The following is a 21613-nucleotide window of genomic DNA, read 5'->3' as shown; positions in this document are numbered from 1 at the left end:
ACTATATGGATATATATTAAAATTTATAATTATTAATTAAAGTTAAAAATTGTTGTTAAGTCTTAGTTCAATAGTCAATATTAATATTTTTAGGTTCGACGTTTTTACTTGGGGTTCAAATCTGAGACTTCGAAATTGTGTGTGGGTATTTCAGTAGTATTTGTTATTTTGTTTACCGATAAAAAAAAAGTTAAAATTTTTGCACCCGCTGACACGGGGTCCTGGCTCCGCCACTGGTAATCGTAGGAGTTTATGAACATGTAATAATTAAACGTGAAAAAATAACAATAAGAAAATACTCCTTAAATGTGAATACATTTTTTTTTTGTCTAATAGCTTAGTGTTTAGAAATTCTATCTTAAATGTAAATGAATGGAGTGTTGGGATTCGAATCTCAACTCTTACACAATATATAAGATGTCCTCATGTCCCCATTAATTGAGCTAAGCTCACGGGGTGAAGGTGAAAAATCTATAGAAATTTAAAGACAAGCATGAAATAATAAATAAGCCAAAAAAAGTCAAACAAGACAATTTGAATATGTTTAAACAAAGGGGAGTTTTGAAAAATATCTTCTGAACACTGTATGTTTTATCTTCCGAACCAAATAATAGGGTATTTTTGAATTTTGAGGGGTCAGAGAACAATATGGTGGGCTTAAAGAGAAAAATTCCACAATTATATGTCTAATAAGCAGAATTGGGCCTTACATTCACCTTGGGTTGGGCCGTACAGTTTATTTAGATTGAAATATACTTAGAGTTTTGCTTTTCGTTCCCCCTAAAATTTCTCAGTCATCCTCTGAAATGACCAAACTAACCCTCTCGCCATTTAGAAAGCGAGACTTGTTTGCAATCTAGAAAGCGATCTAGTGTACAAAAAAAGTGATTGTTACCCAAGGGAGAAATTTTAAGTAAACACGCTCGATGTCCTAGAAGGCGAAAATTCCGTTAAGCATTCGCATTCTAGACAGCGTACACATCATGTTCATCTTCTTCCCCCCATTTTCTGCAATTACTCAAAACGGAAATAAAAAACTCAAAAACCCTCCAAATACCGCATTACTCAAAAAGTTCGTCAAAATTGAAGGATTCTAGGTCGTTTAGGGGTGCAATCAACAAAGAATTGAATATTACCCACATTTGACCGTTTATATCATTTTTTCCTTTTTTTTTTTTGCGATCGGGTGACGTTCGCTCTCTGGTAGAGGTGGGAACAGGCCAGGCCGGCCTACATGGCCTTAAGGCCTAGCCTACATAGGCTCAGGCCAGACCAGCCTATTTCTTTAAATAGAGCAGGCCAATGCTTTTTTATAAGCCTATTTAGCTAAAAAGGCCAGGCCGCAGGCCATTAAAAAAGCCTTTGAGGCCTACTAGGCCGGCCTATTTAAGTTAACATGAATAATATTTTTATTACGATTATTATTTATATATTAAAATTTATACTTTGATTAAATTATAAATCTATTAACTTTTTAAGTAATTTAAGTTTATTAATCTACATTAGTTTTTAACATATATTATTATAAACTAGAATTGAAATATGATGACATATATAGTCAAATTCTCTAAAATATCAAATGGAACATTATTTTATTAGTTCATAAGTATATTTCAAAATAAATATAATTATTTATTTAAATATGTTCATATGAAATAGGCTTTTAAACAGGCTAACAAGCCACATCAGACTTTCAAAAGGCCAGGCTCAGGCCTAGAATTTAAGCCTATGATAGGCCACAGGCCAGGCTCAGACCTTCGATTTTTTGACAGGCCAGGCTCAGGCTTGGCAAAGCCTAGCTCGGCCTAGCCTATTCCCACCTCTACTCTCTGGTTGTCGAGCTGTATATAAGTTGTTCGCTTTCCAGAAAGCAAACGTCTCTGATGTTGGTTTAATTTTTGTTGTTTTGGTTGATCATTGCCTGAATGAGTTGCTTTGTTTTTTTTTATTTCTATGCTTGTTACATATTCGCCGCTGCGTTTTTTCTCATGGTCACAGTCACAGACTCATAAGTATGTGTTTTTGCATTTCGTTTGATGTTCGCTTGCTGCCTTTCGTTTGATGTTTTTGTGTTTTGTTATTCACTTTGAAGCAGTGGCGGAGCTAGCCCGAAAAATTGGGGCGGGCCGCTACAAATATAAATCGAATATGCAAAAGAAATTACTAAAAAAAGACATATCATATTGAGAGTCTGTCTAGTATGGATATCTCAAAAATAGTCAAAAGATGAACCATTAACATGTTTATTAAATAAATTTTAAAAATATATTATGAAATATATTTTATATCAAATGTGTAAACTTCATACTTTTTAATTAGTTTTTGTATTTATGTTTATAATATTATATGCATCTCTCTAACAAAAATTTAAATTTCTTTAATAAAAGATTGATCAAACATGAATTTTTATGCACAAACTCTATTTTAAATAAAAATTTGAGTACTTTTTTCTCCAAAAAAATATACTTAAATACTTCGACAAAATAAATTACACATTTTAAGACATCTATAAATTATTAAACAATAAAACATTAGAAGGGATGCTTAAAAAAATAAATTATAAAGTATATTTGAATCATTTGAATTCTGGGACGTAACAATTGCGGGGGTTTGAAACCCCCGCAAAATGCAAACCTGTTAAAGATTACTTGATTTTATGGTTTGAAACCCCCGCAAAACAAAATATAACAAACTACACAAACTATTTAGCGGGGGTTTATAACCGCCGCTAAATAGTATACCTATGAAAAAAAAATTAAAAATTCTGGGGCGGGCCATGGCCCTATCCAGCCCATGAAGGGCTCCGCCCCTGCTTTGAAGTTGCTTACTTGTATTTGGATGAGCTAGACTTAGAGGATGATTTTCTCAATGTGAAGTGACTAAGGTATGATTTGCATCATTTTGTTTTAGATAATTTTTCTTAATTGAAGTACTCAGTTTGTTTTGGTGGATTTATGTGTTTTTTTTTTATTGATTGAAAATACTGAGTTTAAATAAACATAAATTTTATTTCTCATTTTAGACTCTATAAATTATGCCCATAAATTGCATTATTTTATTAATATATAAAATATATATTACTGTGTCCGTTTCCTATATTTTTTCATTAATGATGTCCTCGTGTTCGTGTCGTATTTTGTGTCTGTATGACTGTATTCGAGTCCAAACTTCATAGAGGACTAAAATTATAATTAAAGATAATTTTAAACGTTGATATGCAATAGACAATTTATAAAATTGATTAACTATAACACTCATACTTTTAAGATTGTATTTTCACATTTAAATTTAAATTTTCAACAATTACCGCTAAACATTTGTCAACATTTCTCTAATAATTCAAGCAACTTGTTCATCTTGTGAGAGTTGCTCATTAGTGGGGGCCAGCTTCTACAAGAATACTCTAGTTGACTATTACCGAATGATGTTTTCTCTCCCTACCCTTGTGTTTCTTTTATACCCCTGAATTTCAAATTTTATCCTTTAAAAAACTTCGATTTGTAGAAACCGAAGTTTTTTTTACCTTGAAAACAAATTTCGATTTCTAAAAATTCGGTTTCTGCGAACCGAATTTTTCTGCAAGAACAAAATTAGAATATTATGGGATATAAAAGAATCACGAGGGGTCGGGAGAGAAACCATCTTACCAAATTAGTGATTGCAATTTGCAAATGGTTAGCCAAAGTTGAGTCAAAGAAAAGATATGGTTGGCCAACGTCGGGCCTAAGGCAACAGGCAGCAGCAGCAGCAGCAGCCTTAGCTACAATAAATATCGTAGCAACAACCCTCGTGTACACGGCAATGAGGACACTTACACCTCAATTATTTTTTATGCTTCATCTGGCTCTAAATACATTAAAAAATTGGATCAAGAAAAAGTAATTAATTAGATTTAAAATTTAAGTTAAATATATCAATTTTTTTTTAAGTAACTTTTCTTATATTTAGTATCAAATGTAGTAATATGCAAAGTGTTTAATACTCTTTCTGTTTTATAAAATGTGTTTGATTTATATTGTGTGCGATTAGTTATGTTGATGGTATTGATGAAATAGTTTTAATTTACTAAAATATTATTATTAATTTTAGTTAATAAAAGTTGAATTAATTGAACTACAATAAATAAAAATATTGACAATTATATTGAGCTAGAAAGGGTATTTGTATGGTGAAAGACAAGATTCTCAGATCTCGTCGCCATGCTTTGTGGTTACCTTTGCTTGAATTTTTTTCGAAGAGGTTACATGGTTGGAAGTGCAACCATTTGTCCATGAGTGGGCAGTTAATGTTGCTCAAATATGTCTTGTTATCGTTACCGATTTACTTAAGCTCCTACATGGGTGAAATGAGATACAGTTTGTCATGAAGTTAGAGAATTTAATTTATCTCTTAGCATAGTGGAGTTGGAGGTTGTTGGTTGATCAAGAGGGGTTGTGGTTCAAAGTGTTGGTGCTAAATATGGCATGGAGGATGGCCGTATGAGGGGAGGGAGGAAAGTGTCTAATTAGTTGAAGAATGTGTGTAATGTTAGAGATGTGGTTGAGTTTGAGTATTAGACGATAGTTTGAAAATAACATTAATAGGAATATGGGTCATGGTGATGATGGTGGTTAATTAAAGACTAGAAAGAAATACTTTATGTTTGATTTGTGAATATGTGGTGGTTTAATCTCATTGCTTGTTTGAAATGTAGAATCGAATAATGAGGAGTATGTGTTTTATGTTGTTTTTTAAAACTCTTGTATTTTTCTATTATTTGACACTCCTTACTTATGCTTAATTTTGTGTTAATCTATAAATATTTCATTTGACTTCATATAAATATAACACAATATTTGAACTAAGGAAAACTCTACACATATGAAGCTCCGATCGGGAACGGGGATCCACAATACCCACCCACTTACTAATTAAAGGAGAAATCAGCATAGTAGATTGATTGGAGTCTAGATATATAGTTCGTTATATCTAACTTACTACAAATAGACAAGGGGCTTTTAAAAAAAAAAAACTACTACTATAGACAAGGACTCGTGTGTCATAAATACTAGATAAGATCCAATTTATTGCCAATGGAAACTTGTATACGATTTTTTTTTTGTCAAAGCATGGATATGATTTTTAATACTATATTATTAGTATTATTATTTTAGGTGAGATAATAATATTACTACATTATTTTATTTGATTTTTTTTTTAATTACATTATTTTATTTGAATTTGTATTGTTTGTGAGTGTATTTTTCTTTTATATGAACAAAAGGGGCAACGCCCCTAATAGAACATATTAGGAACCGTGAACAAAACTGGTACAAGCAATGTTTGCTCAAAAAGGCAAAAAAATAAAACTAAGAATAACATTAAAAAAATTTAAAATCCACATTACGGGATAATCTATGTTTCGCCATCTGATCCGTCACATTTGAATACATAATATAGTTTTTTTACATTATCTATAACAATATATAAAGGGATAAGGGAGTTTGGGCTGGATTTTTTTGGGTCCATTTTGCCTTTAACTTCCTTTATGGTTTTTTAATTATTCCAGAATTGCCCTTAACTTTTTTTTTTTTTTTTATGGTTTTTTCATCTATATCTATTCTATAGGCTTAATTGCATATTTAATCCCTTATGTTTATTTTAAGTTTTAATTTGGTCCCTTATGTTTAAAAGGTTTCAAGTTGGTCCCTTATGTTATTGATCTCAACATAAGTTGGTCATTTTCGTTAAATTTTGAGTTAATTTTTTCGAACTTTTTGTTAAATTTTTAGTTAATTTCTTCTAAAATTTCACATAGTACTCTCCTAAGTGGTTCATGTACGCAAATTCATTAGATATGTCGACGATTTAAACAAAAATTTGACGAAAATGACCAAATTGAAACTTTTTAAAGATAGGGGACCAAATTGAAACCTAAAATAAACATAAGGGACCAAATATATAATTATCTATAACAATATATAAAGGGGATAAGAGAGTTTGTGCTGGATTTTTTTTTGTCCATTTTGCCCTTAACTTCCTTTATGGTTTTTTAATTATTCCATAATTGCCCTTAACTTCCTCTCTTTTTTTTATGGTTTTTCATCTATATCTATTCTATACTATAATATATAAAAAGAATACATGAGTTTTGGGGTAGAATTTTCATAATACCAACATTACCCTTGCTTTTTTTTAGTAGCAACAAAAATCTTTTATTAACAAACTCACCATAACATAAGGCGTATCTTTTTTTTCGGGTACATAAGTTAGACACAGGCAGGCGCGGAACCTGGCCCGCTAGTATAATATAGTTAAATTAACTATATTATATAATGTTCCGTAAAAAAAAAAAAAACTATATTATATAATGTAAAAAAAAATTATATTATGAAAGCCACCGAAATAAGAAGTGAACCCATCCACACATTAAAGTTAGAAGCCACAATCCAAATACTAGCTTGAATTTCTACGCAAAAATATTTTAAACAAAAAATTGTTGAACAATAATATAAATAATCATCAATTTAATTCATAAACAATAATATTTTATATTTTAATTTATTTTATAAAATATATAGATATCATAAGTAATTTTCAACGTATATAAAGTTCATCAATTTAGTAACTATTACAAAAATATTTGACCATAATTTTTTTGAACGGAAAATATATCATTAATAAAAATTAGGTCTTGCACAAGTCGAATAGACACGTAGGGTGTCAGCTTCTAGTTTGAAACATTGTATGTTTACAACTATATATACCCCTTAATTATCTACAACCATATAGCACAACGAAGCCATCCTCATTCCTCACGAAGAAAAAAAACCAGTCATCTTCCACCTAAAACAATGATGCTACCAATTCTGCACCTCACCCTTTTGCCATTAATAATCTATCAAACAACCTTCTTTGTCTCTGCAATCGATCCCACAGTAGGGTTCACCTGTGTTCCATTAGATAGCTCACACTATGTTCTTCAAAAGCCTTATGATGTTTCATTAAACGAGCGTTACAGCTTTACAAATGGTGTGCACAAATTTTGGATATACTCCACAGATAAACCTTTCATGATGGGCAGCGATACACAACCACGAACGGAGATTCGTGTAACTGTAAGTGTATATTTGGTTTTACGATGACAAAATTTAATTTTGTATATTTGTTTTTAATTTCAAGTTACTTAACTTGAAAATTGAAGTGCTCTATGTTAGTATACATTAATTCACATAAAAAAATTGAGATAAATAATAAATTTACACGTAAAAATCATGATTATAAGACAAAAAATATAATTTTGTTCAGCAAACACCATATAAGATAAAAAATTGTTCAATACCATAAAAGTTTGTTCTTTCAGGGATACGATTATACATCTGGTATAAGGCAATTTGAAGGATATGGTTATGTTCCGAGTGGCTCAACCGGGGTGTGTATTCAGCAAGTGTTCGGAGCAAGTTCTGCTGCGACAACCGCACAACTTAGGGTCTATAGTGGTTCATTAACTTATTATAGGTCTCCGGTTCTGTCGGCAAATATCTATGATAGGTGGTTTAGAGTGAACGTGATTCATGATGCAAATGCTAACAATGTTAAGGTTTATATTGATGGGGAACTCAAGTTTAATGGAGGTGATAATGGAGATGGCACTCACTACTTCAAGTTTGGGGTTTATGTACAGAATGATCCTTCCGGTTACATGGAATCTCGTTGGAAGGATATTAAAATTTGTAGAAAATAAAGTGTGTACTTTCTGCATAGTACTAAATAAAATTAAATAAGACAAGAAAATGCAAGCTAAGGACTTGTTTATGTAGTTTATGACACTTAAATAAATAATATAGAGAAGGAAATACTCTTGTATTGTTCTGTTTCATAGCATTAATTAAAAAAGATTATGTTTAAGAGTGCACAAGAGTAATTAAAAAAGCTATATATTATTTATTTATTTTTATGTTTTTTATGTGTATGTGACTAAAAAATGTGTCAGAATATTTGTATTCATTTGAGAATTATCCGAGTATGAGTACTTGAATTGGACTGAAAAAAAATAAATCAAAGAAGGACTAAGCTTTTGCAGTTCTTTTACAACGTAAATTTAAATGAACATGAACGATGTGACATACTGACATGAGTGAAAAAGATAAAAATGTGAATGTCAACTTTTAAAACTTTATTAAAAATGTGAATGTCAAATATAAGCCATATTGCCATATGAATATGATGTGTATTCATTTTCTTTTATCACTCTTCTTTGACTTTGTAATTCAATTTTATGGTTATGAAAATGTTATTTAAACACAAATTTTTAATAAAAATACAACAAAACTACACTTTTTACTTTTTTTTAATATTTATTGCACGTCTCGATATCCGTGCTATGAGTGGAGAAAGGATGTGTTGTATTTTTGTCCAACTTTTTTGTGCTTATATAACACACCTCTAAATACTAAACCTTTTGTCACCTAGTCTCAAGTGTAAACTCCAAAAGCAACTAAACCACTTATATAGTATGTCATATATATTTTTGATTTGCTACTTTTAGACATTGGAAATTCCTAAATAAAACAAAAGTTTTTTTTTTTGAAAGCTATGAGCTTATCATATATTTACAATGTCATTTTTTTTTATAGAAAAAGCTTCAATTTTTTTAAGCTAATATAAATTAATGCTGATTTTATAAAAAAAGAATAATACTAAAATGATTAATTATATTGATTTAGTTTTTTAGTTCGTCTATAGCAAAATCCGAATCCCAGTCACCACCATGCTCAAATAGTTTATTGCATAAATTTTATAGGATGAAAAAAGGAAAAAGACAAAATTGGAATTGTGTTGGAGATAACCTTATGAGAAGGTAAGCATTATTAATCAACTAAAGCGGCGTGACAAAATTGTTTTGACAATAAAAAAAGTCGAGAAAAGATTCTCTTAAGTGAAAAAAAATATATGAGGAAATAATGTGGAACAATAGATTATTGGATGATAAATATAAAGTAATATTTTAATTTAAAATATATGGAGAAAAAATGATTGATAGTTGAAATGTGAAAATTGAAAAAAATTGAGGAAAACAAAATTAAAAGATTCATTCTAAAAAAAGTCATCTATGCACAGTGAGCAACTCTCGTTGAAATGGATTATTGAGGGACTGGTTTCCATGCGGTGAGGAAAATTTATCTTTAGTTTGCATAAGTACTTAAGAATGAAGGGTTCAACATGGCATTTAGTGATAACCTAAAGCAGAGTGATAACCTAATTAAAGCATGATTCTTTATGCAAAATATGAAACAATTAGAAACTAAAAATAATATAGTTCATATAAAATTAGAGTATTAATTAGTGTATCACTAGCTAGTTGGTTAAACTCAAAAAATTAATAAGCTTTAGTAAAAAAATAATTATTTTGGACAATTCGGATTTGAATCCTAATTAAAGTGCAGCTCGGTTGAAGCGGGCATGTTGAAGGAGAAGTTTATGGTTGTGATGAGTTAGACATGCTGGTGGAGCTCGTGGTCGAGCTGGTTAAGCTTGTCTTGAAAGATCGAGTTGGTGTTGAGATTGTCCTAAATGGTGAAGTTTGTTGAGCACGTCTTGATAGACAAAGCCAATGTTATGCTCATCCAGAAGGACCAAGCTGGTTGAGATCGTCTTGAATGGCTAAGTTGATATAGAGTGCGACCTAGTTGTTTGAGGTTAAAATAGTATAGCCACATGGTGTGACAATTCATACTAGTCCACAGTCCACCAAGCTTCAAGCATGTTAAGGTGTAGGCGTTTGTACTATATTTGGCCTGTTTCTACTAGTCCACATTCGACCAAACGTTAAGTTTGTTAAGGCGTGAGTGTTTGTTCTTCATCAGGTTAGTCTATACTGAGGTTATGAGGCCAACCTATCTAAGTCATCTCATCCAAGTTGAACATCTAGGTGAGAACCTTGCTCTACTGAGGTTCTAAGGTCATCCTGTTAAATTCCTCTAAACTGAGTTGAAGGTCTAGGTGGGGAATTTGTTGCACTGATATTCCAAGTCAGTTAGTTGAGGTGTCGTGGACCTCTCATCCAAATTAAAGAGCTACGTAAGGGCTTTGTGCCTCATATCAATACAGAAGTTGCTCTTTGTTTTTCAGTTGTTACTTCATGTTTTTATCTTGAAGTTCTCGAAAGGCCTTCAATAATTGTGTTGATAGTAGTTTAGAGTCTTCATCCCGTCCCAAACTAGGTGATGCTTGTGTGGATTTGAGTTGTAGCAAGATGATGAGATAATGAAGGTGGAGCTCGGTCGACGGTAGGCGCCAATGTTCACGTATCTAAACACAAGATTAGTTCAACATGTGAGTTGCCTTTGAGATTTCTAGAGCACTTTAAAAAATGACTAAGATTGAAATACATTGTTTACAATAGAATGAATCTCTTTTTTTTCCTTCTAAGTGCCTCCTTTTATGGTTAATAATTCCTTGACTTAACGGGCCTTTTCCTAGATTCAGATGTCTAGACCCGATAAGCTATAACTATGATATTCATGTGGAGCTCGTCCGTACATGACATGTGGAGCTGAAACACATGTAGCTTTTGTCACTCGTTTAAGCAGATCAGGTGGAGCTGAAGCACGTGTAGCTCTCGTCTCTCATTCGTGTAGATCACGTAGAGCCGAAGCACGTGTAGCTCACGTCATTGTGTTCGTACAGGACGCCTGGATCTTGGCATGACTTAAATGATAAAGGTTGGACTCAACATTACCTGAATAGTCAAATTGAACTAGACACGTCGAAGGTAGAGCTAATAGTCAAGAGAAAAAAAATGCATGGTTGTCAACATCATGACTATTTCACATGTATGCTACTATTTTACATGTGAAATATTGGATCCCCACACTTCATCATCATGCATTGTCAACTACTTGATTCAGATTAACTCATTGAATTTGACTAAAATCTAGAATCAGTCAATTGTCTCAATTGATTCAACCTCATTTAAACTTCAAGATTGTCGATAAAACTTTGAATTGTATGTAGTTAAATATTTTTTTTGTTGGTTATTTTATTTATTGGTCAATTATGAGCTGCATGATGTGTTATAGATTCCTGTTATTCGGTTGATTTTAATGTAGTTTTCTATTTACTTTGGCATTTTGCCCTCTTTGTAATAGTAAAAGGTATTTATTCCTGGGCATTTTAAATTGGTTGGGTTGAACCATTTCATTGATATCTAATTGATCACACATAGTATTTTAAAATATTGTACATATTATATATACTCCTAGCTACACTACACCCATGTAGCACAAACGTCATCCTCATTCCATTGAAAAGAAGAACGAAGCATATTCCACCTAAAACAATGGCGTTGTTACAAATTTTGCACATGGCCCTTTTGCAAGTAATCATCTATCAAACCACACTTGCTTCAGCTATTGTCGATCCAACACAAGGGTTCACCCCTGTTTCATTAGATAACTCAAATTTTGTTATTCAAAAGCCTTATGATGTTCAAGAAAACCAACGTTACAGTTATACAAATGGAGTGCACCAATTTTGGGTATACCCTACAGACAAGCCTTTTAAGAATGACACTAATACTAAACCACGAACTGAGATTCGTATCAGTGTAAGTCTCATCTCATACAATATTTACTATTTAGTTATATTTTGAATATAGAATGATTTTTTTGTTGCTTATTTAAAATTGGCGTGTGTGCATGACATTGATATCTAACTTTTCACTTTGGAATTGTAGGGATATGATTATACATCTGGTATATGGCAATTTGAAGGGTATGGATATATTCCAAGCGGCACAAGTGGGGTGAGTATTATGCAAGTGTTCGGAGGAAGTCCTTATGCGACAACTGCAATGCTTAGGATATACGATGGTTCACTTACTTACTACGAGTCTCCGATTCTAACTCCAAATATCTATAATAGGTGGTTCAGAGTAAACGTGATTCATGATGTTGATGCTAACAATGTTAAGATTTATATCGATGGAGATCTAAAGTATGATGTAGCTGGTCGTGGAGCTAACACTCACTACTTCAAGTTTGGCGTTTACTTGCAGAACAATCCTTCCAACTGTACGGAATCTCGTTGGAAGTATATTAAAGTTTTTCAAAAATAGGAAGGTTTAAATTTTTTGTTTGATTTTATTACTAAAATTGAATAAGACATGATAAAGGAAGGACTTGTTTACATGTAACACTTAATGTTAAGAACTCTTGTATTGTTCGGTTTGATAAGATTCAATATGCATTCCTAGAACTGACCAAAACTCTAGTTTCAACTTTCAATTCTTTTGGAGAAAAAACAAGGAATTGACTAATGATTAATGAAGAAAGCTTGATTTGTAGTTCTAGAACGTAAAGTTAAAAGATGGGGGATTTTCTGTGTGAATTAAGAAAAAAACCATTGGAGTTATTGAATCTATTGACAAAAAAAATATTTATAATATAGAAATGTGTAGCATTGTGGTCTTTAATATAATAACCAGTTTTTGTAAACGGTTTGGCCTTTGGAGATAACATTGTGAGAAGGTAAGAAATTAAAGATTTGGCAAACAAAAGTATCTTCGCACGTAAGCAACTCTTGTTGGCCTGGAGTAGTTTATTGAGGGAAGGAAAAATCATTTTTTGTGCATTTTCTTTCAGGAGAAAGAGCCAAAAAAGTATTGAGGAAAGAAAGAAAAAAAAAAAAAAAACAAATGGCCCATGCAGGTCTCGAACCTGCGACCTTCGCGTTATTAGCACGACGCTCTAACCAACTGAGCTAATGGGCCATTTGATGTTAACAAATCGCACATAATCGTTTTATTTAAATTGATCATACGACATACAATATTCAAAAAGCATATAGCAGGGGAAAAACAAGAAAGAGAAGAATGGGAAAGAAAATAATATCATATTTCATATAGTAGCTCTCTAGTAAAATCACATTTTATTATTGATGAAGAAGACGTGACACATATATTTTATAAGAATAGGAACTTCAATTATCATTGGTCGGAGCAGGGGCATCAACATTAACAGATGGTAACAGCGACGATTTATCAACGGAAGCAGCACCGTCGCAAAAGCTACGTAGAATTTCAGTTTCTTCATGTGTAAGACCCAGAGAAGTAAGCATATTAGGCCAACAATGATGTGCTATGACAAGAAGAGCATTACAACAACCTGATCCAAGATGTGTCTCACCGTTGACAAAAAATAGAACAATCTCGCCAGTACAATGTTGAAGTTCAAACATTGTTTCCCAACATTTGTTATTGTCACCTGTGCCATCAAATAATTTTAAACGTGTGGCTAGTGTTGTTGTTGAGCTCAAAGACCTTGAGGTCACAATTGATGATGCCAAGGATATGATAACAAATAGCTTCAAAATGAAAGCCATGGTTCTTTGGATATAAGAGATGAATATGAAGATTTTTTGATGTGTGAATGTGATGAAGAATGTGCAATGGGTGATGGTGATTTATATAGCATATGTTTGGCCATTAGGTTCTCTGGAGTCTTAAATTGAATGACGATAGTGTTTCCAATTCCATAATTTATTTTCAGCTAAGGAAATTAATAGAGAGGGATATATAGAAGTGTAACTGTGAAAGTGAGAGCAGCTGAAAAGAGCCATGAAAAATTAAGGACACAAGTCATAAGGAGGTGGCATTAAATTAAATCTGAGAATTGCTATAGTCATTTCATTTGTATTACACATAGAGAAATGATGGATTTGGCTCAAAATTATTTTGATGATGATGATGATGATGATGATGATGATTTGTATATAGACTCAACGATTTCAATTTATAAGGGGGAAAATTTCTTTTTTTTATCCCAAAATTTAAGTAAAAAATATCAATTTTTAAGATTGATTTTCACTTAATTATTAACATAAAATTAAATGCAAATTATATTTAATGTACTCTCTCATTTTTTCTCATAATCAAATAACCAATAAAGTTTCAAATTATTATATTTTTATTTTTTCAATAAATGTGATTTTTTTTTTACTCAGAATTTGAGACGGAAGGAGTTTATATATTTTTATTTGGGTCATACTACTATATAAAGAAGATCCACAAAATGTCACATTATTATATCTATATTTTCAAAATTTTGGTAATAATAATAATAAGAAAAATAAAGAGGGTATAAAATGGAGAGAATATTGATCCGACTTGTAGGATAGGGTTGGAGAGACAAGAGGGGAGCAATGGGCAGGCGAGTGGGGTGGAAAAAGCAATTGAACCAAGAAAAAAATATACTGTATACAGTGAGAAAAGACAAGGAGGGGTGTACGTAGGACTCCCGAAGTAGGCCCATTATTTCATAGTTCAATGACACTCTTGTCTTGTGTTCAATCTCCAAAAACTATAACAACAATATTCTTTTCGCTCCCCCCGAATCTCACACGCGCTCCCCGACGTTTCAATTTTGACTCCTCGCAACGTAGAAAGCGAGTGTGTAAATAGCAAAAATTGGAAAGGAAAAAAGTTCGCATTCTAGGATGTGAGCTGAGTTCGCGCATTCTAAGATGCAAACTGAGTTTGAACTCTTTTTTTCATTATATTTTTCATTCAAGGGTGCAGATGTTGGGTTTGAGTAAAAAATATTGGCACTCGTTGCTTAGAGTGCGAGCTGAGTTCGCATCTTAGAAAGTGAGGGGGGTTTGTTTCTACAAAATCGACTTGTAACATGGTGATTGACTCCACTTATAAATATATATTCAAATCATCTCTCCATCAATATGAGATTCTTTAACAAATCTGATAGCTCCACATATACACTCGACCTCTGCTTCTTCCCTTTCAGGTTTAAATTCTCCAATTTCTATAATCTCAAAAAAAAATCCCAAAACTCTGAACATTGTGCCATTTTTCATCAATTTTTTGTCGAATCCATGACTTAGTTGAAGTTTTCAAATTTTTGTTGTTTGCGTGCAACTCCCCCCCCCCCCCCCCCCCCTCTCAGAATGCTAGTATTGCTCGAGCTTAAGAACTCAATTATGCTCTTTAATTATGATTTCGGATTCTATAACTCAAATTAGATATTTTTGCTATATGTTTTTAAGATATCTTGTCGATGCTTTAGAAATGAATAGAACTATAGATTGTCTTAGAGGGAAGAGCGAATTAAGTTAAAGTCTGTCCTAGGCATCAACTTGAGCCTAGCGAACCCTCTTAGCATCGACGATAGCCGTAGCCAAATGAGCCTTGAGTGCATGAGGGACAATCTGAGCCACAACAATAATTTGAGTCGAAGATCTATTTTGGAGACCCATACGATACGTCTGCATTGTCACCATATGAGGGTCATATTGCCGACGTATCATGGAGAGGTGTGATTGAAATGTAAATTTAATACTTTTTATAATTTAATTTCTTTTAGTAATTTTCTTCTTTTGAAAAGACAAAAAAAACACACCGTCACAACACACAAAGTGGTTAAAAATGCACAAATCGATTGGAGAGATTGACAATGGTTTTTGCAACTTCTACTAATAAAAAAATATCATGTATTATTTTATAATAAATAAATCACATACTCTATAAACTAATTAATTACGGAGTAAAAAATATAATTAGATAAAATTAAACAATGAATCCTTTATTTTTTGTCAAATGCTGTAATTAATTAGACCTATGTCTTGGTAGGATTAGTCCGTGCTAAAGAAGAAAGTTTGGAATAAAACAATGAACTGGCACTAAGCTGTAGTCATTTATTTTTCTGGTTTTTTCAAATGGACCATTTATTCAACGTGGCAAATATACCTGAAAGTTTCTTCCTTTATAAGTACTTTTTGTTTCGAAGATTTGATTTTGATGTTCTTTCTTTTGTGTGTGTGGCTCACACTTCATTTCACTCCACTTCCATAACTTAACCTTTACAACCAATAAATCAACATTCAACGAGATCGAACTCATTCGCTAGCTGTAGCATCTCCTTCTCATTGTCCTCATTCCAAAACTACGAAGGATTGTGTCAAGGTTGGTCCCCACACCGCTAACTCGTACTACTATAGTTTGAATTTGAAGGCTTGAAGCTCTAAGTATCAAACTTCACAAGAGATGTTGTTTTCGGATTTAAAAAAATCGTTAAAAAAATAATTTTTACAGTCATCGAAGAGATTACTGGGTTGAGTCGCGGACTAGGTCGCTCTCTTTAAGACGTTTCGTGGCACTGCCCAAAATTGTGCAAGCAGACTATCAACCATGCCGTCCCCAGGATAAAACATCCCAGTTTCAACTGTATACCGATATGCTACTGCACGGTAGAAATCGGTCAAAGAATACACCTTCTTGAATGGTACTACAATACCACTCGAATTGATGCTACGACATCAATCTATTACTCATCGGTGATTCAGTGGTACTACAATACCACTCAGATTGATGCAACAACATCAATCTATGAATCAACGGTACTACGATACCACATGTGGTACTACAATACCACATGTATTGATGATACTACAATATCAATCAATATAATGACACTGAGGCCATTCCAATATGGTACTAAGACCATTCTCAAATCAAAGGGATAATGGTACTAAGACCATTCTTTATTTGAAGGAACTAGTGATAATTTTATCACTCATAATATAAACCAAATTAACAGTAATAAGATTTTTTCTTTTATTCAAAACTTCAACTTATGAAATACTCTAATATGCATAAAGTAATTTTGCTAGAATAAAAGTCTAACAACACAATAGAACAAGTTCAATATAGACATATCAAACTTAAAATCTCCAAAGGAAATTCATGTTAATAATTAAAACATAATTTAGAATCAAATGACTTTTTTTAATCATCTTTACCGAAAAATAACTTTCTAAATCATCTTTCGAAAAATAACTTTCTAATCACCTTAAATAATCCTTCTAAGAAAAAGATTCTAACATGTTTAGTATAAAAATTCTAAATCATGGTGAAATTCAAAAGAACAGCTTTTATCTATAATAGTTTCATGAGATAGCATCTCAGCATAACAAGAAGATATTAATTAACCTCAAAATGATCCTCCGTTGAATTGCAGTATGGCAGGTATATGAAAACTAAGGTGCTAGAGAATTCCAACTATACATGTAAGCCAAACCAAAGCTAATTGTAAAAAATCAATTCAAGTACCTTTGAGCATACCAACAATATATACGAAATGAATTTTTTCATACAAAGAGGATGAAAGACAAAACTTCCAATACATAGTGCAAAATCTCAATTTTGTGATGATATTGTCAATAACTTGGAATGCTAACTGCATAATGAACAATGAATTTTTTTTTCCATTGAAATATGATATGCATGCATCATCTTCTTTGAGAAGCTTGCCGTCACTATATATTGAAGGCTACAATGTATATGCATATATTTTCTTATCTTAGTGTAGCCATCAATTAGAGTTATTCTCCCATAAATTATCAGTTACAAAATGAAGGAAAATAAATCATAATTAAATAAATAAATGTGAGATTTAATTTTATTTATTTTCTCAAATTACACACTAGTATGCTACAACACACTAGTATGTTCTAGTACCCGATATGAGACTCAATTTTATTTTCAATTCACAGACCAATGTGAACTTTGTTTCAACAATCCCCCACTTGAATTTAAAAGAAAATTCCAAAGTATCGTAGGACGATTCTAAAAGATTGTGCATAAGCAAAGGTGTCTATGACTTGAACCTTTACATAGCAAGTAAGAGCCCGATTTAGTAAGAGTGACACTTGTCTTGAACTCTATCTCGGATTTTTATCAAACCCGCACACAACATTTTCTTAAGGTGTATCTTTATAGCCCGTGCTTTAATGGCCCTGCACGTGTATCCCAGTTTCATGAACGCTCTAGGAATTCGCCTCTAAATTCCATAGGAACCGGCCTTAGTTCCACATTCATATAGGTGAGTCTATCAAGAGTACTCCTGAAGCTCGGTACTCTACTCATACAGAGTATAGATCTCATTAAGAGTTTTATTATCTCATCCTTTCGCTTTCAGGGGGGGAATCATGCTTTTCTTATTTTTTGATTTTTGTCTTTTTTTGTTTTGTCGTTTTTTTTTATATTGTGATGTTTTTTTTGTTTCTTTTTTTTTTTTGTGCTTTGTTTGTTTATTTTTGTTTTGTTTTTTATTATTGTTTGCTTTTTTTTTTTGCTTTTCTTGTTTTTTTTATTTTGTTTCTTTTTTGATTGTGTTTTTTTTTTGTGTTCTTATTGTTTTGTTTTTATTTTTGAATTGTTTTATATGATTATTGCTATATGTTTATTTTTTTTTTTTCTTTATTTTTTTTTTTGTGTTTTTAGTTGTTTTTTTTTTTTTTTTTACCATTATAATAACGGTTCTCAATTTATGCAATAGCCGCGGTACTATCGCAATGGATCAACACATCTGGCATAGATTATTCCATAAAGGAATCTCAAATTGCAAGCAACCAACTTGCTTCTTCACTAGTTGTGGCTAATGGTATCATTTCAGACTCCATATTGGATTAAGCCAATATATGTAGTTTGTTTCTCTGATTTTCAAGATACAGTTTCTCTACTATATATTTCAAATATATAGTCACTAATTGTTTTGGAATCATATAATAATGTATTCCAATCTACATCACTGAATCCTTCAAGAACATCAGAAAATCTATAATAATGTAATATGAGATTCATGGTCATTTTTATCTCATGAATCTCTCAATAGCATACCAATGCTAGTTCTTCGGTTTACTAACAAACCGGCACAACAGTACCACGACATATGCAATGCTACGACATATAATGTCAGGTCAAGTACAATTAGTGACATACCGAATGCCAATAATGCTTTCATATTCTGATTGTATTACACTTTCAACAGTGCTCCTCCATAGTTTTTAAACTAGGATTATATAGTATGCAAACAAGTTTGCTTCCGTAAATATATTTCTTTAAAACTTTCTCATCATAGTGAGATTGATTTAAGGAAATTTGCATTCATCGATCAATAATCTCAATATCCAAGATTATATTTACTTCGAAATTCATTTGGCAATCATCAAATTGTCAAACTTTTCATGTCATTTCATATGACTTGTTTAAGACTCTACAAAGTCTTATCCAACTTATCGACTTTAGTTTTCATGCCCATGAGTTAAAAAAAATATTTAGGTTGTTCCATAAAAAATTCTTCTTCCAATTCACTATTTAGAAAAGTCGTTATAACATCCATTTGGCCTTATGGATATTATTCTTGTAATTGGAGAAAACATGTTGAAAGATATACATTTGTTTTCCTTTCTAAAATTTATTTATAATCATTCAATTTTTACTCATGAGGCAAGTCTACTAAATGTCAAGTCTTATTAGACAATAGATAATTCATCTCATCATTTATGGCTACCACCATAAATCAACATAGAGAATCTATCTCATCATTTACGGCTACAACCATAAATCAGCATCCAAGAAAGACAGTTTCTTGGAGGTTCGTTGGACCCTTTTCTAATCTATAAACCATGTAATCAGGTTCATACTTTTTAGCAACTATTTGCTATCTTACCTCTTTGAGGTTCTATTACATCTTGTTCGATGTTCTCATTACTGCTTCTGATCACTGGAATGTGATCAGGTACAATGTCTCCACTAGAGCCCCCACTATTTCTCAATTTTAAAGAGAAATTCATTTTCATAGAAATCATTTTTGATTCTATGACCATTTTAGCATTTAGGCAACAACCTATAAGCTTTGATGTTAATTGTGTATCAACAAATACACATTCATAGGCTCTACTAGTGAGTTAAACTCTCTTGGAGTTGAGAATTTGAACTTACGTCAAATTACTCCAAGTTCAAAAAATAAGACAAGTTAAATTGTCTTTTCTACAAAATTTCACAAGTGAATTTTGTTCTTGCACTTAGGCACTCTATTTAGCACAAAACAATCAGTTAATTGAATTCCCCCACTAATGAGATGCAATGCCAAAATTAAACATGACTGTAACAACTAGCTCGGTAAAAGGTTCTTTATTTTTATTTTATTTTTCTTTATCGTTCATCTCAAAAGAGTAAGTTGTAGTTGTTTCATGTATAATTTCATTCTCATTAAAAAATGTGGGAATCATATTTTGTGCCTTAACAAAATGAAGTTACTTGACTTTCTTATTGAACTAATTTTCAATTCCAAAGAATTGAACATGTCAAGAACATCATTTATCACTTTTATTTTCCATAAGATTTATGAAAAATAATCTCAACATTCATCAACAAAAGTGATGAGTATCTTTTTCTGTTTCTAGTGTTGTTGTTCGAGACAACAAGCACTTCGTTATTTTTCTGATCTTGCTTTACAACTTTTTCAAAAGAAGACAAGTTATCAGACTTTCAAGTGCATCTTCTTTAGACATTTTATCATTTTTAAACTTGTTCAATTATTTCAAATACAATTGAAATATAATCCTTCAACACATTAGCAACTCTTTTATTGTTCTAAAAATATGATTTATTTTGTTGCTAATGTTTGAAGTGATTCCCTTTAAACCAAAATGGTTTGCCATAGTCAGCGACATAATAATATGAACCAATAATTTCTTCGGTAGTCATGGCAGAAAGAAACGTCTTAAAATTGTTGTTTTCGGATTTAAAAAAACCGTTAAAAAATAATTTTTACAGTCACCGAAGAGATTACTGGGTTGAGTCGCGGACTAGGTCGCTCTCTTTAAGACGTTTCGTGGCACTGCCCAAAATTGTGCAAGCAGCCTATCAACCACGCCGTCCCCAGGATAAAACAGCCCAGTTTCAACTGTATACCGATATGCTATTGCATGGTAGAAATCGGTCAAAGAATACACCTTCTTGAATGGTACTACAATACCACTCGAATTGATGCTACGACATCAATCTATTACTCATCGGTGATTCAGTGGTACTACAATACCACTCAGATTGATGCAACAACATCAATCTATGAATCAACGGTACTACGATACCACATGTGGTACTACAATACCACATGTATTGATGATACTACAATATTAATCAATATAATGACACTGAGGCCATTCCAATATGGTACTAAGACCATTCTCAAATCAAAGGGATAATGGTACTAAGACCATTCTTTATTTGAAGGAACTAGTGATAATTTTATCACTCATAATATAAACCAAATTAACAGTAATAAGATTTTTTCTTTTATTCAAAACTTCAACTTATGAAATACTCTAATACGCATAAAGTAATTTTGTTAGAATAAAAGTCTAACAACACAATAGAACAAGTTCAATATAGACATATCAAACTTAAAATCTCCAAAGGAAATTCATGTTAATAATTAAAACATAATTTAGAATCAAATGACTTTTTTAATCATCTTTACCGAAAAATAACTTTCTAAATCATCTTTCGAAAAATAACTTTCTAATCACCTTAAATAATCCTTCTAAGAAAAAGATTCTAACATGTTTAGTATAAAAATTCTAAATCATGGTGAAATTCAAAAGAACAGCTTTTATCTATATATAATAGTTTCATGATATAGCATCTCAGCATAACAAGAAGATATTAACTAACCTCAAAATGATCCTCCGTTGAATTGCAGTATGGCAGGTATATGAAAACTAAGGTGCTAGAGAATTCCAACTATACATGTAAGCCAAACCAAAGCTAATTGTA

General features: G+C 31.8%; 3 protein-coding genes and 1 non-coding gene across 4 annotated transcripts; 2 read left to right on the top strand and 2 right to left on the bottom strand.

The window, feature by feature from the left end:
* The first annotated feature begins 6775 nt into the window (after positions 1–6775).
* On the top strand, positions 6776–7887 carry LOC123916341 (citrate-binding protein-like). The gene is made up of 2 exons (XM_045967779.1): positions 6776–7097; positions 7343–7887. Exons 1-2 carry the CDS (start codon positions 6834–6836, stop codon positions 7721–7723), a joined length of 645 nt encoding a protein of 214 aa, XP_045823735.1. The 5' UTR covers positions 6776–6833; the 3' UTR covers positions 7724–7887.
* A 3381-nt stretch (positions 7888–11268) lies between these two features.
* Positions 11269–12375, top strand: LOC123916893 (citrate-binding protein-like). Its single transcript, XM_045968467.1, has 2 exons — positions 11269–11587; positions 11717–12375. Exons 1-2 carry the CDS (start codon positions 11321–11323, stop codon positions 12095–12097), a joined length of 648 nt encoding a protein of 215 aa, XP_045824423.1. The 5' UTR covers positions 11269–11320; the 3' UTR covers positions 12098–12375.
* A 302-nt stretch (positions 12376–12677) lies between these two features.
* On the bottom strand, positions 12678–12751 carry TRNAI-AAU. Its single transcript has one exon. It is a non-coding gene; the product is annotated as a tRNA-Ile (tRNA).
* Positions 12752–12960: 209 nt separating this feature from the next.
* On the bottom strand, positions 12961–13362 carry LOC123914991 (egg cell-secreted protein 1.3-like). Its single transcript, XM_045966151.1, has one exon. The coding sequence runs from the start codon at positions 13360–13362 to the stop codon at positions 12961–12963; it is 402 nt and encodes a 133-aa protein (XP_045822107.1).
* Between the last annotated feature and the right edge of the window lie 8251 nt (positions 13363–21613).

The sequence above is a fragment of the Trifolium pratense genome, linkage group LG3, assembly GCF_020283565.1.
Source record: "Trifolium pratense cultivar HEN17-A07 linkage group LG3, ARS_RC_1.1, whole genome shotgun sequence".
Classification (NCBI taxonomy): domain Eukaryota; kingdom Viridiplantae; phylum Streptophyta; class Magnoliopsida; order Fabales; family Fabaceae; genus Trifolium; species Trifolium pratense.
The sequence above is the reverse complement of the archived record's forward strand: the minus strand, read 5'-3'. Positions and strand labels throughout refer to the sequence as shown.

Coding starts and splice junctions, on each gene's coding strand:
- LOC123916341 (XM_045967779.1), top strand. CDS start 6,834: ATGATGCTACCAATTCTGCACCTCACCCTTTTGCCATTAATAATCTAT. Junction 7,098..7,342: donor GAACGGAGATTCGTGTAACT/GTAAGTGTATAT, acceptor TTGTTCTTTCAG/GGATACGATTATACATCTGG.
- LOC123916893 (XM_045968467.1), top strand. CDS start 11,321: ATGGCGTTGTTACAAATTTTGCACATGGCCCTTTTGCAAGTAATCATC. Junction 11,588..11,716: donor GAACTGAGATTCGTATCAGT/GTAAGTCTCATC, acceptor TTGGAATTGTAG/GGATATGATTATACATCTGG.
- LOC123914991 (XM_045966151.1), bottom strand. CDS start 13,362: ATGGCTTTCATTTTGAAGCTATTTGTTATCATATCCTTGGCATCATCA.